General features: G+C 33.7%; 1 protein-coding gene across 4 annotated transcripts in view; it reads left to right on the top strand.

Moving 5' to 3' along the window:
* nfixb (nuclear factor I/Xb) overlaps positions 1–15,542 on the top strand; it is a 231,448-nt gene that overhangs the window by 57,626 nt on the left and 158,280 nt on the right. Inside the window, exon 1 of one of the 4 annotated variants that reach the window (XM_052131253.1) lies at positions 3,784–4,025. The exons of the other annotated variants lie outside the window; for them this stretch is intronic. Coding sequence (XP_051987213.1) covers positions 3,999–4,025 — 27 coding nt within the window. The 5' untranslated portion in view covers positions 3,784–3,998. Of the gene's footprint in view, positions 1–3,783; positions 4,026–15,542 lie in introns of those variants that run through there. 4 annotated transcript variants of the gene reach the window in all.

Consider the following 15,542-nt stretch of genomic DNA (forward strand, 5'->3'; position numbering starts at 1 on the left):
ACCATGTAAAACATACTATGCTATACTATGCTATACTATACTATACTATACTATACTAGAGTATGTTATTCTATAAAATGTGCTTTAATCATAATATATTAAATAGTTGAAAAAATTAGACTTATAATCAAGTCAAAAATATAATTTACTCTGACTGAATCAGTTTGACTAAAATAGGTTACACTAACAATGTAATGTTCAGAGACAGATCAGATAGAAATAGCGGCATATGTTCATTTTTTGCCATGTAAAATCAACTGTACTATACTATACAATACTATTATATACTGTTTTATTCTATTCTATACTATTCTGTATTACACTACTATATACTGTTTTATTATATTCTATACAATATTATATTATTCTATACTATATACTGTTTTATCCTATACTACACTACACTACATTATACCATACTATACTCTATACAATACCATATTATACTCTAGTATACTGTTTCATTCTTTTCAATAAAATAATATTATACTATATTATACTATACTATATGGTTTCATTCTATTCTATATAATAATATTTTATAATACTATATTATACTATACTGTATAATACTATACTATACTGTTTTATTCTGTTCTATACTATACTATACTATACTATACTATATTATACTGTTTCATTCTATATGGTATAATAATACTTTATAATATTATACAATACTATGCTGTTTCATTCTATTCTTTATAATAATACTTTAAAATACTATACTATATTTTGCCATACTGTTTCATTCTGTTCTGTATAATAATACTTTATAATACTATACTTCACGATTTTATTCTGTTCTATAAGATACCATATTATACTATACTGTTTCATTCTATTCTGTATAATAATACTATACTATACTATACTATACTATACTATACTATACTATACTATACAATACTATACAATACTATACTATACTATATGGTTTCATTCTATTTCGAAAATAATAGTTTATAATACTATACTATACTATATTATACTATACTGTTTCATTCTATTCTGTATAATAATACTTTATAATACTATACTATATTATACTATACTGTTTCATTCTATTCTGTATAATAATACTATACTATACTATTTGGTTTCATTCTATTCTCGAAAATAATAATTTATAATACTATACTATACTATATTATACTATACTGTTTCATTCTATTCTGTATAATAATACTTTATAATACTATACTATATTATACTATACTGTTTCATTCTATTCTGTATAATAATACTTTATAATACTATACTATATTATACTATACTATTTCATTCTATTCTTTATTATAATACTTTATAATACTATACTATATTATACTATACTATACTATTTCATTCTATTCTGTATAATAATAGTATATTATACTATACTATACTATTTCATTCTATTCTGTATAATAATACTTTATAATACTATACTATATTATACTATACTATTTCATTCTATTCTGTATAATAATACTTTATAATACTATACTATACTATTTCATTCTATTCTGTATAATAATACTTTATAATACTATACTATGTGGTTTCATTCTATTCTAAAAAACATTTTATAATACTATACTATACTATATGGTTTCATTCTATTCTCGAAAATAATACTTTATTATACTATATTATACTATATTATACTATACTGTTTCATTCTATTCTATATAGTAATACTTTAAAATACTTTACTATACTATATTATACTATACTATTTCATTCTATTCTGTATAATAATACTTTATAATACTATACTATACTATTTCATTCTATTCTGTATAATAATACTTTATAATACTATACTATGTGGTTTCATTCTATTCTAAAAAACATTGTATAATACTATACTATACTATATGGTTTCATTCTATTCTTGAAAATAATAGTTTATAATACTATATTATACTATATTATACAATACTGTTTCATTCTATTCTATATAGTAATACTTTAAAATACTTTACTATACTATATTATACTATACTATTTCATTCTATTCTGTATAATAATACTATACTATACTATACTATACTATACTATACTATATGGTTTCATTCTATTCTCGAAAATAATAGTTTATAATACTATACTATACTAAATAATACTATACTGTTTCATTCTGTTCTGTATTATAATACTTTATAATACTATACTATATTATACTATACTATTTCATTCTATTCTGTATTATAATAATACTTTATAATGCTATACTATATTATACTATACTATACTATTTCATTCTATTCTGTATAATAATACTTTATAATACTATACTATATTATATTATTTCATTCTATTCTGTATAATAATACTTTATAATACTATACTATACTATATTATACTATACTGTTTCATTCTATTCTGTATAATAATACTTTATAATACTATACTATATTATACTATACTATTTCATTCTATTCTGTATAATAATACTTTATGATACTATACTATATTATATTATTTCATTCTATTCTGTATAATAATACTTTATAATACTATACTATACTATGTGGTTTCATTCTATTCTCGAATATAATAGTTTATAATACTATACTATACTAAATAATACTATACTGTTTCATTCTATTCTATATCGTAATTCTTTAAAATACTTTACTATACTATATTATACTATACTATTTCATTCTATTCTGTATAATAATACTATACTATATTATACTATACTATTTCATTCTATTCTGTATAATAATACTTTATAATACTATACTATATTATATTATTTCATTCTATTCTGTATAATAATACTTTATAATACTATACTATACTATATTATACTATACTGTTTCATTCTATTCTGTATAATAATACTTTATAATACTATACTATATTATACTATACTATTTCATTCTATTCTGTATAATAATACTTTATGATACTATACTATATTATATTATTTCATTCTATTCTGTATAATAATACTTTATAATACTGTACTATACTATGTGGTTTCATTCTATTCTCGAATATAATAGTTTATAATACTATACTATACTAAATAATACTATACTGTTTCATTCTATTCTATATCGTAATTCTTTAAAATACTTTACTATACTATATTATACTATACTGTTTCATTCTATTCTGTATAATAATACTTTATAATACTATACTATATTATTTCATTCTATTCTGTATAATAATACTTTATAATACTATATTATATTATTTCATTCTATTCTGTATAATAATACTTTATAATACTATATTATATTATACTATACTATTTCATTCTATTCTGTATAATAATACTTTATAATACTATACTATATTATACTATACTATTTCATTCTATTCTGTATAATAATACTTTATAATACTATACTATATTATTTCATTCTATTCTGTATAATAATACTTTATAATACTATATTATATTATACTATACTATTTCATTCTATTCTGTATAATAATACTTTATAATACTGTACTATACTATGTGGTTTCATTCTATTCTATAAAACATTTTATAATACTATACTATACTAAATAATACTATACTGTTTTATTCTGTTCTATACAATACCATATTATACTATACTATGCTGTTTCATTCTATTCTATATAATAATACTTAATAATTCTATATAATAATATACTTTACTATACTATATTATATTACACTATACTATCAAAATCGTACCTTCTCATAACCACGCAAGCATTTAAACTCAAAGCTGAGTGACTCATAAGACGCATTGAACAGACAGAAAAGACGTTTGTTCAGTCAGAGGGAACACAGAGAGAGAGAGAGAGAGAGAGAGAGAGAGAGAGAGAGAGAGAGCGGGAGAGCGAGAAATAGTGTGCAAGAGGGAGAGAGAGAGAGAGAGAGAGAGAAAGTTTTCTCTTCGTAAAACTTTGTGTAAGCTTTCACTTTGAAGCGCTTTAGGCGGAGTTACAGCAGCATGGAGTGAGCGAGCGGGACCCAGCGCAACACGTCCATTCAATAACGCATCTGAAACATAAACATGTACTCTCCATACTGCCTCACACAGGTAAACAACTCCTTATTCTTCTGCAGGATTCAGTCTTTTACTTTCGCTTCGGCGATCTTTTCTCCTTTGCGACTGTTGCGTTTGTGCGCGAGCTGTCTTCTGCACTTTTCTGTGTTTGATGGCACGTCTCCAACTTTCTTTTACGCGTTGCTTTGCGCATGGTTTGAGCAGAAAATGGCGCTACGCTGCAAATCTATTTGATATAAAAGCAGGGGAGAGGAGGAGCAGTGCATGGATACATAGACTTTGCACTGCAAGTCTCATTTGTTTCTCTCTCACTCTGTTCCCCTCTCCAAATCTTTGTCTGGTGGAGATTGTAAGATGCGTACGGGTTGGAAACGTTTTAATAACGTGATCGCATGTACAGATCATGTTTGCCATACAATACCCGAATTATTAAAGATTTGGAGAGGCCAAAGGTCGCCAGCGTTGCCCCCAGCATTGCGATATGTTCTCATCAGAACCCATGAATGCCCATGTGACATTTGAAATCTGCTGTTATGCATCTCATATGGGAGATTTGCTATTATTGCTATATAGGTCATATATGGTTTTAGAATTTGTAACTAGATCTCTTTAGCATCTGCATCTGCTGTTTATGTAAGTTATAGTTTCTTGAGTTGTTTCCAAATGTATGAGAATTGCAACGTAATGCTGAACCACATACATGTGTTTGGATACTTTTAATAGCATATTCTTTGCAGTCATTCATTTTTGAGTGCTTGTACTGCGACATGCATACTACATCTCGGCTCTAGTTTAATTTTATGTTCATAATTCAGCAATGTGGCTGTTTGAAGTGCCTTTTTTATGGCTACTTTCATTTAAAATCTGCTGTGAAGCATTTGCATTTTATGATTTTCAATTATTGTTTAATTATTCATACCTGTATATGGTTGGTGACATTAAAGAGAGGCGAGAATACTGACTTTAGATCAGAACTTTATGATGTCAACTGGATGAATCTGAAACCTTCTAATGGAGCTACATTGAATCTATTTTGTTTGTGCATTATATTATAGTTTCTTGAGAGTTTTCCAAACTTATGAGAATTGCAAACTGATGCCAAAAGACAGTTTTGTTTTTCTTTCTGAAAGATGATTTTCAAATGCCTTTCATAGCATATACTTAGCTGTTATGATTTTTTTTGTGCTTGCACGGCTACAAAAGTATGCATAAATATAAGCACTGACCCGGTTTAATGTTGTTCATTTTGTAGCAATGTGGCCTTTTTATATGTCGTATATGGGCTGTTCTTATTTAAATTTTAAAAGTTAATATTTAATTAATTGTTATGTGTTCATATAGTGTTTTTACAGCATTTTATGTGCACAAGTCTTTTTTCCCCACACCATGTTCTTGCACTCGACTGATCCAAAGTCACCTTTTTCTGATACTAGTTTTGCCATAAGATGTCTTTAAGACACTTTACATTCATGCAAAATGATCTGATTATTTGATCTTTAAATGCACTTTTTAATACATTTACATTCAAGGTATTTTGCATTCAGTTGCATCTGAAGGATGTTTTTTTTGTGTTCTTTGTTTGCACTGTAATCAAATGCTATTGCACTGTATGTTTTGCATTGAAATGGCTATTGAGAATATTTTTGCCGTCTCTTAAAAGTGGAACCTTCTGTTTTGGTATTGCAACAATGTACCACTTTTGATCAACTTTTATAGTTAGTTACTCTGTAAAAAATGCTCACAAAATGGTATGCACTTCATTTGCTTTATGTAAATAAACATTTCAAGACATGTATTTTAAGTGCACTTTGTGGGCCGAGAGCTCAAAGGCAGAGGTTTACCCATACGCAGAATGAATAAAGAATAATGGTTGAAAAACCACTATCCAAACAGGTGTTTGTTTATGGCATTTTAATCGAAATTCGAATTTATTACGTCTATTTCTAAACTTACTAACACACGTTATTTATCTAATTTCTAGTGGTTATTTTGTCTCGCATCTGTACTTGCATTTATCCAACCCAACTTATACTTGCAAGAATAGCTGCCTATTATTCCCGATTCTTTCTCCAAGTTTGACTGCAGCAGTTAGTGCAGTCTCACAGTCAGATGTTGTTTATGCTTCTCTCTTGGCAGACAGTTGGCTTGCACTGCATGTGCAACGTTTAATTCATTCCCGTTTTTTACAGTGGTTCTATTAAATGTTTTATTTATTTATTTTTACTAACATGCCCCCACTGCGTGCTCGCAGAACCAGGGAGTGTGTGTTTTTGTTTGTGCATGCAAGCTGCACTCTGTTTCCCATTTAAAATACAATAGTTACTGCGCTCACACTCGCATTGCTTAATTGATTAAAGGGTGCAAATTCAACATGGAATTATGTAGTTACTTAACGGACATATTGAGTCTGAAAAGAACGGCAAAGGGGTTGTTTATAGCATGTATCAGATTGTATATATATTTAAATATATCCATACGTTTACTGTAAGTCATGACATGTGCATTTTACTGTAAATTGCCATATTGTCGTGTAGGTGGTTTCGTAGTAAGCAGACTTATTTCTTGGGTCTGAAATCTACATATTTTCTTGTTTGTATTACACTGAACCATACCAGTGCCTGCTCCAGAGAAAACAACGCAAGTGGGTCAGTCGCAACTGGAAAAACAAATATATGGTATTATTATATTACAGGATGGACTCAAGTTTGAATTAGCTAGATTAAAAAATAAATCTATCTATCTATCTATCTATCTATCTATCTATCTATCTATCTATCTATCTATCTATCTATCTATCTATCTATCTATCTATCTATCTATCTGTCTATCTGTCTATCTGTCTGTCTGTCTGTCTGTCTGTCTGTCTGAATATATGGCCTAACTACTGTCATTTATTAAAATACATTTTTAATTTGATCAGTTTAAAAATAAATATTTACTGTAACTTTTCAATTATAGTTGGGACGTTCTTGCGTCCCATCTACAAAAGGGGGAACGAGTCCGTGTGTCTCCAGTCTTTGCGCTTGAATTTCGGAGCTATGTGTTTCATGAATACATTTACATTTTGGCTTGTCTGATGCCTGTTAATAATGACAGCAGGTCTGGAAGAGCATTAATGGTATTAAATGTAAATAAAATGTTAATTGAGTTTCTGAAAAAAAAAAAAAAACTTTTCATGTAAATGTAATTGAAGTAACAAATGGCACATAAAAAAAAAAAAAAAAAAATCAGAATGGAAAATGTCTTTTTCAAGTCATTTTCATTTCCAAAGATACATTAAAGACACTAATGGTACGGATAAAAGATGTCTTTGGTTGTTGAGGCTTTTTACTGTTTTATTGTAACAATCATAACGTCACCTTCTGTGTCATGTCCTCTTATTTAGTAAATAATGTTACGAATCATTTTGAATCGCATTAATTTGCTTTGTACTGAAAATAAGGGTCGACATCAAAAATGATATGCAATTATGTACTTGTGTTTTGTATAATCAAAGAGAGAGATTTGTGTAGGAGAGAAAGGTGCAGGGTCACACCTGATTTTTAAGCCTCGCTGTACACACGGATCCCACGCAGTTATTAACACTCATGGATATTTCCATGTGTAAACCTCAGTCAAGAGTAGACCTATAGCTTATGTATTCTGTCATGCATACCATTTTAGGTGAGGCTAAAGTGACGGGAATGAATGGACTGGAATTGTTTGCATCTGCGTTAGAAATATCAGCACTGGTTCATGGATAAGTTTGCAGATGTGCCTTCAATTTAAAAGCACATGTTAACAGACCACTTCAAAGGAGTTGGTTTAAGTTACCAATACGGCATGAACCGTGTCTGGTCTACCACACCACAGTTTGTCACTTTTCTCTTTTGCTTAGTTATGGGGGTGAATGTATTTTACAAAAGTGGTCGGCCGAGGGCTTCCTTTCAATGCTATTACTAATATCTAGAGAGCAGGGTGGCCGATGGCGTTTTTGAAAGAAAACTGACACTTCTGTTGACCAGGGATGGAATAAATTGATCAGAAATACTGCCAAAAACATGAGTAGTCTTGCAAATTATTATTACAGTTGGAAATCATTTATTTTAAAATTCCATTTTTACTCAGGATGGCAAAGCCCCATTTTCAGCAGTCATTATTCCAGTACACTAGGAATACACAGTGTCACCTCATCTTTAAGAAATCATTCTAATGTGATAATTTGGTATGCAAAAAAATTAAATAAAATAAAAATAAAAATAATGGTTCAGCAGTTTAATGAAGAATAGACAGTGTCTTTTTTAACTGCTGGACGTATTGAGTGCACATGCATTTCACTTTACACTTGCAAGTCAAATTCTGGTATGACTATATATATATATATATATATATATATATATATATATATATATATATATATATATATATATATATATATATATACTTTACACAATAATGACTTAATTTTTGCATTATTCTTTGTCAAGTTTGTGGGTAGATTTTGTAACTAACACAATAGAATGACCACTTCTGTTACTCGCTAACTCAGGCAGAGCAATTGTCCGGTGCTCATAATCTTAACAAAGCCAAATATCAATGAATTGGCCCGGCCAAATACTATTTTACTATTTCAGCTTTAACTAACCCCAGATGCTAAAACTTCAGTGAGTTCTGTGCAAGTACGATCTCTGGGAATTCTGAGGTTTTAATTTGCAGTTTTAAGAGCATTACACTCCTTCTAGCAGTTGGATCCATATTTTAATGAGCAGAGGAGAAAAGTTTTGTTTCTCATTTCAGGTCCGATGTTTAATACATGTTTTTAACGTAGAGGATCTGTGCAGAATCGGCCGAAGAAAAACTATGATTGTTGAAGCCATCCGGCCACAAAAGGCTTAACTCTCTCTCAAAAATGACTCGGGTCACTCTGGACTGTAGTGAAGCTGTAGCATAGCTTCGCTTCCCAGGCCCGGAAAATGAGTTGGAACACCTGCTTGAGGGCTTAAAGGGTTAGTTCACAAAAAATGAAATTTCTCTCATCATTTGTTCACCCTCATGCCATCCCAGATGTGTACAACTTTCTTTTTCAGCAGAACACCAATTATGATTTTTAGAAGAATAATTCAGCTCTGTAGGTCCATACAATGCAAGTGAATGGTGACCAAAACTTTCAAGCTCCAAAAAGGACATAAAAGCAGCATAAAAGTTCTCCACAAGACTCCAGTGGTTAAATCCTTATCTTCAGAAGCAACATGGTAGGTTTGGGTGAGAAACCGATGAATATTTAATCCTTTTTTGCTATAAATCTCCACTTTCACTTTCACATTCTTCTTCTTGTGTTTTTGGTGATTCACATTTGTTGTGCATATTGCCACCTTATGTGCAGGGAGGAGATATTATAGTAAAAAAGTGCTTGAATATTGATCTGTTGCTCATCCAGACCTATCATATCACTTCTGAAGACATGGATTAAACCACTGGAGCCACTCACATGCAAGCTCAAATGTTACCATGTTCTTTGGGCCCTTGTCCAGTTTTTCTCGATCTGTCTTTTGCATATACATGCTCACACTAAAAACGCATAAATAAGCGCTCACAAATGTGCAGTGAATGTTTCTCAAGCAGTGTTGTCACAGTATTATGGAGTAGTGCGGGCAGTGGCGTAGCCAAGGGTGGGCTGGGTGGGCCTGGGGCTAATTTGGGTGGAATATTAAAGATTATTCTTTGATTTTTTTTTTAAAAGGCACAAGTTATGATTTCTGAAGGTGTGAAAGACGTGATACGCCCTTGATTGAGGGGCCACAGATGGGGCTCAACCACATACAGTTAGTACAGTACACAGCGAAACGAGACATGTTTACATTTATTACTAATGGTTTTATAGTTGTTATTGCATTGTTGAGTGATTGATGAATAAAACACTTGATTTGTCAAATGTTGCGGTGCGATTTTGATCAACGCTGAAATTCTCAGGCAGATTATGGCAATAACTTTTGAAGAAGACAACTAGTCGATCTTTCCTTTCACATCAGTGGGCCGTGTTGGTATTGTGCTCTCATGTGACAATCAGTCTGCTGGTTGAAACAAGAGTCTCGCGTTTGCCCAAACGGTGTCCAGTGGCGTTGAGTCACGCTGGTTTCATGGCTCAGAAACGAGAGTGCGGGATGGTTACAATGCCAGACGGGCACAGAGACAATCTGTTCCTTTTACTTATTCATTCTCACGGGGCGACAGCCGTGTTCCCTAGCTGACTGTCAAAGCCCTCGTTCACCCTCTTTAAGGTCATCAATAATGAAAGGCCACGAATAAAGACATTCCGTAGGGGTGTTTAGAGACAATGTTAGATGGATCATAACGTTTCTTTATAAAATGATATTTCCCTGAGGTTCATTATGTTAGTTGGGTCGTATTTTGTTTTTTCATTATCCCTCTCTCTCTCTCTGACCCTTACAATCAAACAGGCTGTATTTTGCTGCATCCAAAGATTAGAATTTTGGGAATGATGCCGAATTATTCAGAGCAGGCAACGGCGCAAACACACGCTGCTATACGCAATTTGCACGCACAATTCTGATCTTGCAGGCCGATACTAAGCGTTATGCTACGGAGGATGCAGCAGACCACCATCTGACACACTTTGGAAGGAATGAACATCATCACTGACATCATGGCATGATCTCTTTAATGTGCCGAATGCGCGCTTGACTACACCCCATATATAGTTATATGCCAGGTTATAACACTCTTCTCCATTATTTGATCATTATTCGATGAATTACGTCTGATATAGTCGATAGAAAATGTAAACAAGCCTCTCTTTCATCTTGCTTTCATTTAGTGGTAATAGTGCATTGTGGCAGGGCGGAGGGCGGGGCCGGGTCGTGATCATACACACCTGGTCCCGTATTAGGCTAATCAAGCCTCTGAGGTTTAAAGGTCGACTGCAGAGGATCGTGCGGGGGAGAGAGATCGTTAACGGACATGTCCGTCATATGTGTGTATGATCACGACCCGGCCCTGCCACATTCATATAGTGCAATAATGCACATCGCACTTTACTTTAATGACACTATCGGTGAGGTTTAGATGTAGCAGTTTGGGTAGGGCCGTCGGTTTTGTTCATTTCAATATAGAAAAAGAAAATCATCTCAGCTTTTTAGGACACTGTTGGTTAGGCTTGGTTAAATGTTTAGGTTATGGGGGTAGGTTTTATTCATTTAAAACTCCATATAGCATTAACCATGAAAACCTCATCTTTAAATGAGAACATTAAACTTGCTTTAAGTGCAACTCAGTGAACAGTTCACCTAGGAACTGCAGCAAAACATGTAATGAACCACTTAACCCTTATGTTGTGTTGCGGTCATTTGGACATTTTTTTTTTTTACTTAGTTCAATTGGAGTAAGTAAAAAGAATTAGGAATAAAATTCCTTGACTTTGGTCACATATGGTCTCTGAAAACACACACACACACACACACACACACACACACACACACACACACACACACACACACACACACACACACACACACACACACACACGTTGTGTTTCCATGTTTTATGGGGACTTTCCATAGACATAATGGTTTTTATACTGTACAAACTTTATATTCTATCCCCTAAACCTAACCCTACCCTAAACCTAACCCTCACAGAAAACTTTCTGCATTTTTACATTTTCAAAAACATAATTTAGTATGATTTATAAGCTGTTTTCCTCATGGGGACCAACAAAATGTCCCCACAAGGTCAAAAATTTCGGGTTTTACTATCCTTATGGGGACATTTGGTCCCCACAAAGTGATAAATACACGCTCACACACACACACACACACACACACACACACACACACACACACACACTTTTTCACTTTGTTACACTTCTTGTGTTCCCGGTCAAAAATGACCGATCATTGGAAATGAATGGATTAGACTACAATATACATAAATATTAAGTGTTCAGGAGCATCCCAATCCTCTAGATGAGCACAAATGTGGATATGTGTCCTCGGACAGGTGCTCAAACACTCACTCACTCACTCACTCACGAACAAACTCTCTCACTCACGCACGAACGAATTAACTCACTCACTCACTCACTCAATCACTCACTCATGAACTCACGAATGAATGAACTCACGAACGAACGAACAAACTCACGAACAAACTCACTCCCGAACTCACGAACGAACGAACTCACGAACAAACTCACTCCTGAACTCCTGCACTCACTCACTCACTCACGAACAAACTCACTCACGAACAAATTCGCAAACGAACTCACTCACGGACTCCTGCACTCACTCACTCACTCACTCACGAACAAACTCATGAACAAATTCGCAAACGAACTCACTCACGGACTCCTGCACTCACTCACTCACTCACTCACGAACAAACTCATGAACAAATTCGCAAACAAACTCACTCACGGACCCCTGCACTCACTCACTCACTCACGAACAAACTCACGAACAAACTCACGAACGTACTCACGAATGTACTCACTCACGAACAAACTCACGAATGAACTACTGCACTCACTCGCTCATGAACTCACTCACGAACTCACTCACTCACTCACAAACACACTCACTCACAAACGAACAAACTCACAAACAAACTCACTCACTCACAAATTCACTCACTCACTCACTCAATCACAAACTCACGAACTCACTCACCGAACTCACAAACACACTCACTCACAAACGAACAAATTCACGAACAAACTCACTCACTCACTCACTCACTCACTCACTCACTCACTCACTCACAATCTCACGAACGAACTCATGAACGAACTCCCGCACTCACAAACTCACTAACGAACTCACGAACTCACTCCCGAACTCCCGCACTCACACACACACACTAATAAAAAAAGTGTTGAGCGCCCTCTTGTGCATTGTCTTTCCATGTACACTCTTTAAGGAATATTTGAAGATCTACTTATCACATTATGTTGTGTTTGGGCACGTTTAAATCGGGATAGTCTGCTGTAAGTTACAAAATGTCATTGTCTATGTTATATGTATGTTTCAAGTAATAAGGAAAAATGTGACAAAAAGCCACCCCTGTTTATTATATTTATGTGTGTCAGTGGGAATTTCATAGACTAATACTCACTGCAGTTTGGCCTCAGAGTGAAACAAAATTAATTTCTACTAACTGAGACCTTTCCAACGATGTATATAACACATGGCAATCTCATCTTTTTTATGGTTTTACCAACTTTGAATATAACTGTTGTGATAACAAATTTGCACGATTTAAGAATTGGTCGGATCAGCTATATGCATTGTAAAGTCCAGATTCTAAGCTTTAAAATTATACCTATTTTGTTCAGATCAAGCAAGTGGTTATTAATTAATCTTAGTGGGCCGGTCATTTTTGCACAAGGGTTAATGTCATTTTGCAAAAATGTTGCCACAGACACGTAAATTTCATGACGTAAGAGTCCCAGACATGTCAGTTAAGCAATGACATGGCAGTGGCGAATCAGGAAGCTTAACTTCGTCTATAGTCCTATCAGTTACTATGACAACCCTAATGCACAAGATTTAAAACAAAGTTACAAGTACGCCATTCATAGGTTTGTTGTTTTTTGTGCACTTTTGTTTGGTGACATTGTTGGCATACGATTTACACCCTTCACCTTTAAATGTTTTTTACACTAAAGAACTACTCGTCGCCATTTAAACGAATATCTCAGGGTTTATGGAAGGTAAAATACAGGAGGACATGTTCAGTCTGTTATAGCGGTAATAAATGCCACAAAGAGCTGTTTTATTCTGCTGTCCAGTGTATTAGGTGGTGGGAAAGACAAAGCCAGGCTGAATCAGATGCAAGTTGGCACGGAAGAATACTGCTGAGAATAAAGTGCCTTGTAGTTTTATCTTAAGCTTCATGCAGAAAGGCCCAAACCAATCGGCTCGCATCACCATCTGCACAGCTGTCCATGTGTCCGTGGAGAATGGATTCCGACTGTCTTTGCCATGGGAGTCTCCAGCCAAAAGAATAGGAGGATATCCAGTGTGTGTGTGTGTGTGTTTGTGTCCTCCCTTCCCCTTTCGCTCATGTCACTACTGGCATGGATTAGGCCTTGGCAGAACTCTGGTAGTGCCCGTAGCGGCGCAGCGCCTCTGTGCTTGCTGATATGTTGCGCTGTTGCCATGGTAATGAACACACATTTGAACACAAACGCAAATGACATAATTTAGCTTGCATATACGTAAGCCACGAAACGCATGTTTTGAAACGGTCGGCTAGAGGATGATTTGAGCTGATGAAAAATGCTTTTAATCTTAAAAAGTAATAGTTCACCCAAAAATGACATTTCAGGTTTTATTTATTCACCCAAAAGTTGTCATGTTGTTTCAAAAACTATTTTTGAAGTATACCCAGCTGGCCATTTTTTGCCTATATAATGTATCATAAATGTTGTCAATAATAGTGTAAAAACCTTTTCCCTCCTTTTCTTTAAAAAAGCTCAAATTGATGCTCCAGTGAGGCACTTACACGTACAATGGAAGTGAATGGGGGCCAGATTTTGAAGGGTATAAATGCAGAAAATTGAAGCTTATAATATTATAAAAGCATTTACATTAATTCTCCTGTTAAAACTTGTGCATTATTTGAGCTTTAAAGTAGTTTAAATTGATGTTTTTACAGTCATTTTAGGGTTTTAAGGTTTTACAGCATTGTCGCCATGGCAACGAAGTTGTAAAATTGGATATATCTTTACCCAGAAAAGGTTATTAAGTGATTTTATCACACTAAAATCATGTTAACACACACGTTGTGTACATCTTGAGGCTATACTTTTGAAACGGTGTGTATTTTAGCGTTTATGGATTGGCCCCCATTCACTTCCACTGTAACCGAGTCATCAATATTATGCCAAAAATCCTGTCAATTGAGCTTGTATTGAACTTGGGTTCATTCCTTACATATTTGGGTGAAGTATTAGGGTTGGCGTAAAAAAGGACAGATGGACGATGGTGTAGGAAATTAGATGTACGGTGTACACAGTCGTACACTGTACATGGTCGATGTACGCAATAGTCAATGAATGCATCCATAAACTCTCTCTTGTTCTTTGTAGGACAGTGCATAGTTCTCCTCAGTGAATGTTTGCTATATTTATGGGTGGGCATGGTTGTGGAGGATTGCTATGCCAGTGTTGGCATGGTTTGGGTGCGCGGTGTTGCTAGGCAAAATTTTCCCGCTCTGGCGTCACGCTCCATTGGATCCATAGGAGCTGTACTTGTATGCCACCTGTATCCAGTAGAGTGCAACAGTCTGGTACCAGAATTAAAAGCATATAAAATTTTTCCATAGGGGAATTGATTTTCAATGATAAGTTTTTAAGACCTACATTGAGCTCTGAGGTTGTATATGATTCTGGTAAAGCCATCAGTCCACGTTATTTCAACTTCACAAGCGCTACATTGAGCTCCCACTCCCTTGAAGCACTTTGAATGACGCTATCGAGCCAGTCTTCCTAAACTCTCAAAATTTTCCCATTTTCCCTTTTCTAGTGTTGCATGGTATATATCGTAGAATTCA

Source organism: Xyrauchen texanus, chromosome 8 (assembly GCF_025860055.1).
Source record: "Xyrauchen texanus isolate HMW12.3.18 chromosome 8, RBS_HiC_50CHRs, whole genome shotgun sequence".
Classification (NCBI taxonomy): Eukaryota; Metazoa; Chordata; class Actinopteri; order Cypriniformes; family Catostomidae; genus Xyrauchen; species Xyrauchen texanus.